We start from the raw sequence: 3,226 nt of genomic DNA on the forward strand, positions 1-3,226 counted from the left end.
CTCCATGATCCAAGAATAGACCAGGCAGAAAGAACTGCTAAAGACTGCTTTATGATCAAGAGACGCTTCTGAATCCACTGGATCTGTTTCAGAACAGACACTTCTAGCCTTTTATTCTCCGTGCTTATTCTAGTTGCAAGTACTCCAAAATTGGACACCGTCATTTTGGTGTTTACGTTGTTAAAGGTCATGTGACAGAGCTGAGAGAAATGGAGAGCAGTTGGCGGTACATGGACTAAAATACATGGGCTTCTATTTTTCTGTTGTGCAGTGGTTGTTGGAATTCTTCAGGGGGCCTGGCTTACTTTATATGGAGGACCTACATTTCCATCCTGAATGAGTGTTTGGACAGTGAGGTGCATCTTAAAATTGTTAAAATGGCCTAAACTTAGATCCAGGCAGCACTCTCTGTCATTAAGATGAATCATCTTAGGCAATACAGTATGATACTTTTTGAGTGGGTAAGCTTGTGCCTGAAATGCATTCTTCGAAGAATTTTGGATGCTTTTCCAATAGTCAACAACTGGATAGCGTCCTCTGGTGTCACACCTAGAACATCATGCCAAACAGACTCAGAAGAATGGAAGAACAGTGAGGCACTACGAACATATCTCCTTGGAGATGAAACCAAGGTTACAGTCCAAACCAAAACACATGCTTTTCATGTAAGTATTAAAGTACAAGACTTCCGGTTATACTGGCTAACATGAGGCCATGAAAAAAACTTGGTTTAATAATTTATTTTAAGGTGAGCCTCCAAAGACTTTCAGAGTGCAGTGAGTACTTCCGAGCTTTGTCCCAGTCCAGGATGAGAGAGACTTCTGAGAGCCTCATCCACATGGATCATGTGTCTTCTTCCATCTTCCACAACCTCCTTGAGTTTTCCTTCAACAATCATTTTAAAGTCCCCCAAGATGAATTGGGAGCACACATCAAGGTACAGCTTAATATGTAAAATCTCCCTAGCTGGTAATTCTAATTCTTAAGAGGCATGTCATGCTTTCTTTTATTTCTCTTTCTGACTCTGGAGGTGAGCAGCTATCTTCTAGCTGAGGCCTTCCTCACAAAGTGCCTGTCAGTCCTGACAGATGAGCTCAGCCCATCTAACTGTCTGTCATACCTGAGTCTTGCTCATGAGATCTTTTGTGTAGAACTGAAGATGACAGTATTGACTTACCTGAGCAGAAACCTACTGGAGCTCCCACACATCATCAGGTAAGCAATGTTTTAACTTCCCAATTTTACATGCTTGTCTCTTGTCACTGAAATTGATTTATACCTCAGATGCCTGAATGATGAGGAGATGAAAGAAGTTGTCCACTTGAGGACACAAGGAGACCAACATCTATGCAGCCTACGGAAAGAGAACCTGAGTTCGTGGAAGGACCCAGAAACAGAGCATGCACGACACTTATTCATCCTGCAAGGGTCAGAGGACAGCGGAGAGTGGTGTCCAGTTACAGAACTTCCTTTCTGGGCTGACAAGTGGTGTTTTACTACAGTGGTGCTTTACAACTACTTGTATGTCATAGGAGGCTACAGGGAGCGTATGAAGAGAGGCTGGGAGTTCAGCATGGCTTCCTTTAGATATAATCCCTTTACTCATGTATGGGTTACCACATCTCCTCTGATAAAAGTAAGAGGTCTTCCAGTTTGTGGAAACCAATGACCAGTTTGTCTGTCTGTCTTCCTCCAGTGTTTATATAACACTAATGAAAAGTGTCACCATCTGTTACATCCACAGCACAGAAGGCACTTCAGTGCTGTGGCCTGTGAAGGCTCTATTTACGCTGTGGGAGGCTGGTACTTGGACTCTCTGGTAACCCCAGATTCCAGCACAGCTCTCTATACAGCTGTGGAGTGCTATGATCCATGGAAGGATAAATGGAGGTTTGTCTCCTCTTTGTTAGTTAAAACAGCTAGCAGCTTTCTGTGGCACTTGATGCTTTCTAATTGTTTATGTTTCAAAAAAACGCTTCCTTCAGTAATTCGTATAATCTCTGCCTCAGGTTTGTGTCCTCATTGCCACTCACTGCCTTCCAGTTCACCATGTCTTTGTCCCATGATGTTCCTCTTGCTACGAGCCTTGGACACTGTATCTATGTGCTGGGGAGCATCCAGAGGACTGGAGAGAAGTTGTTGCTGCAGTACAACACAAAGCAAGGTGCAAAAAGCCAGAAAGGATCAACCCTGCTCACCAAGAGAAATGTGGTTTTATTGCCAGCACAGAAAGCTCATGCTTATGTGTGCTGTTATCGGCAAAATGCCTTCAGTATAGTTCACCCACTCTAGATTTACATTTACAAGCAGTACACTGCTTCCCAACGTCTTATCTGTATGAACAATGAAATATTTTGCTTTTGAATTCTCTCCCTTCTTTAGACCTGTGGTCTGAACTGCTTCCCACCCTTTCCAGAGCCAGTGTAGATCTCCCTACACTTTACTTCCTGGGGGCCACTGACAGACTGCTTGTGATTGGTGGGAACAACTCAGAGAATGTGATAACCTCGTTCTGTGTGGAGTCACGGAAATGGGGAACGGTAAGGATCTAACTAATTAACCCGCCCTCATATTTGAAGAGTGCTGGGTTATGTGAACATGAATCATGTTCATTCACAGAAATTTTAACTAAAATTAAATAGTCTATTATGCTCTTTTTCTCCAGGTACACAGAGCTGAGAAAGTGGCATTAGCAGGTCAGGGGACAGTGGCTGGTGATCAGGTCCTGATTCCAAGTGTTGAGCACAACACTGTGGTTAGAATGGACCTCCAAACACTCTCCCTCAAAGTTCTTCCTCTTCTACCCATCTTCACTCGCTATGAAGCTACCTTTTATCTTCATTTCTGATGCAATGGTTAGCATCTTTTCACACATATATTGTGTGCAGATTATTTTGGGCTGAATGCAGTTTGTAGAATGTCCTTCTCAAACACAACAATCTCTTGTGCTCAAACTCCCAGTCCTTATACTGTCCAGTGTTCATATTTATATGTGAGATTCAAAATCTTTGCTGGTTTAAAGTATAAAGTATCCTTAAATGTATGACCTGTTTATCCCTGCTAATTTGAATGTTTGTTTTGTTTACATTAAAACAATGTAATCATTTTTTTTTCTCTTGATAAACACCATCTCATCAGTTTTATCACATAAAACTGAAGTCACATTATATTTTGGTGTCATACTGGAGAAGTATTTCTCAGTAGGTGAAATGTCACATGGCTCTCT

At 42.1% G+C, this 3,226-nt stretch overlaps 1 protein-coding gene across 3 annotated transcripts; it reads left to right on the forward strand.

Moving 5' to 3' along the window:
* The first annotated feature begins 671 nt into the window (after window positions 1-671).
* On the forward strand, window positions 672-3,055 carry LOC115781264 (kelch-like protein 42). 3 transcript variants are annotated; one of them, XM_030730823.1, is made up of 7 exons: window positions 672-937; window positions 1,031-1,215; window positions 1,285-1,636; window positions 1,745-1,890; window positions 2,010-2,164; window positions 2,383-2,540; window positions 2,666-3,055. In XM_030730823.1, the coding sequence occupies exons 1-7, from the start codon at window positions 809-811 to the stop codon at window positions 2,846-2,848; spliced, it is 1,308 nt and encodes a 435-aa protein (XP_030586683.1). In that variant the 5' UTR covers window positions 672-808; the 3' UTR covers window positions 2,849-3,055. The 3 variants fall into 3 exon arrangements, with proteins under 3 accessions (XP_030586683.1, XP_030586684.1, XP_030586686.1); XM_030730824.1 differs by having other exon boundaries at window positions 805-937; window positions 1,039-1,215; XM_030730826.1 differs by having other exon boundaries at window positions 813-937; window positions 1,152-1,215.
* The last annotated feature ends 171 nt before the right edge of the window (window positions 3,056-3,226 follow it).

This window comes from Archocentrus centrarchus, chromosome 6 (genome assembly GCF_007364275.1).
Source record: "Archocentrus centrarchus isolate MPI-CPG fArcCen1 chromosome 6, fArcCen1, whole genome shotgun sequence".
In the NCBI taxonomy this organism is placed as follows: Eukaryota; Metazoa; Chordata; class Actinopteri; order Cichliformes; family Cichlidae; genus Archocentrus; species Archocentrus centrarchus.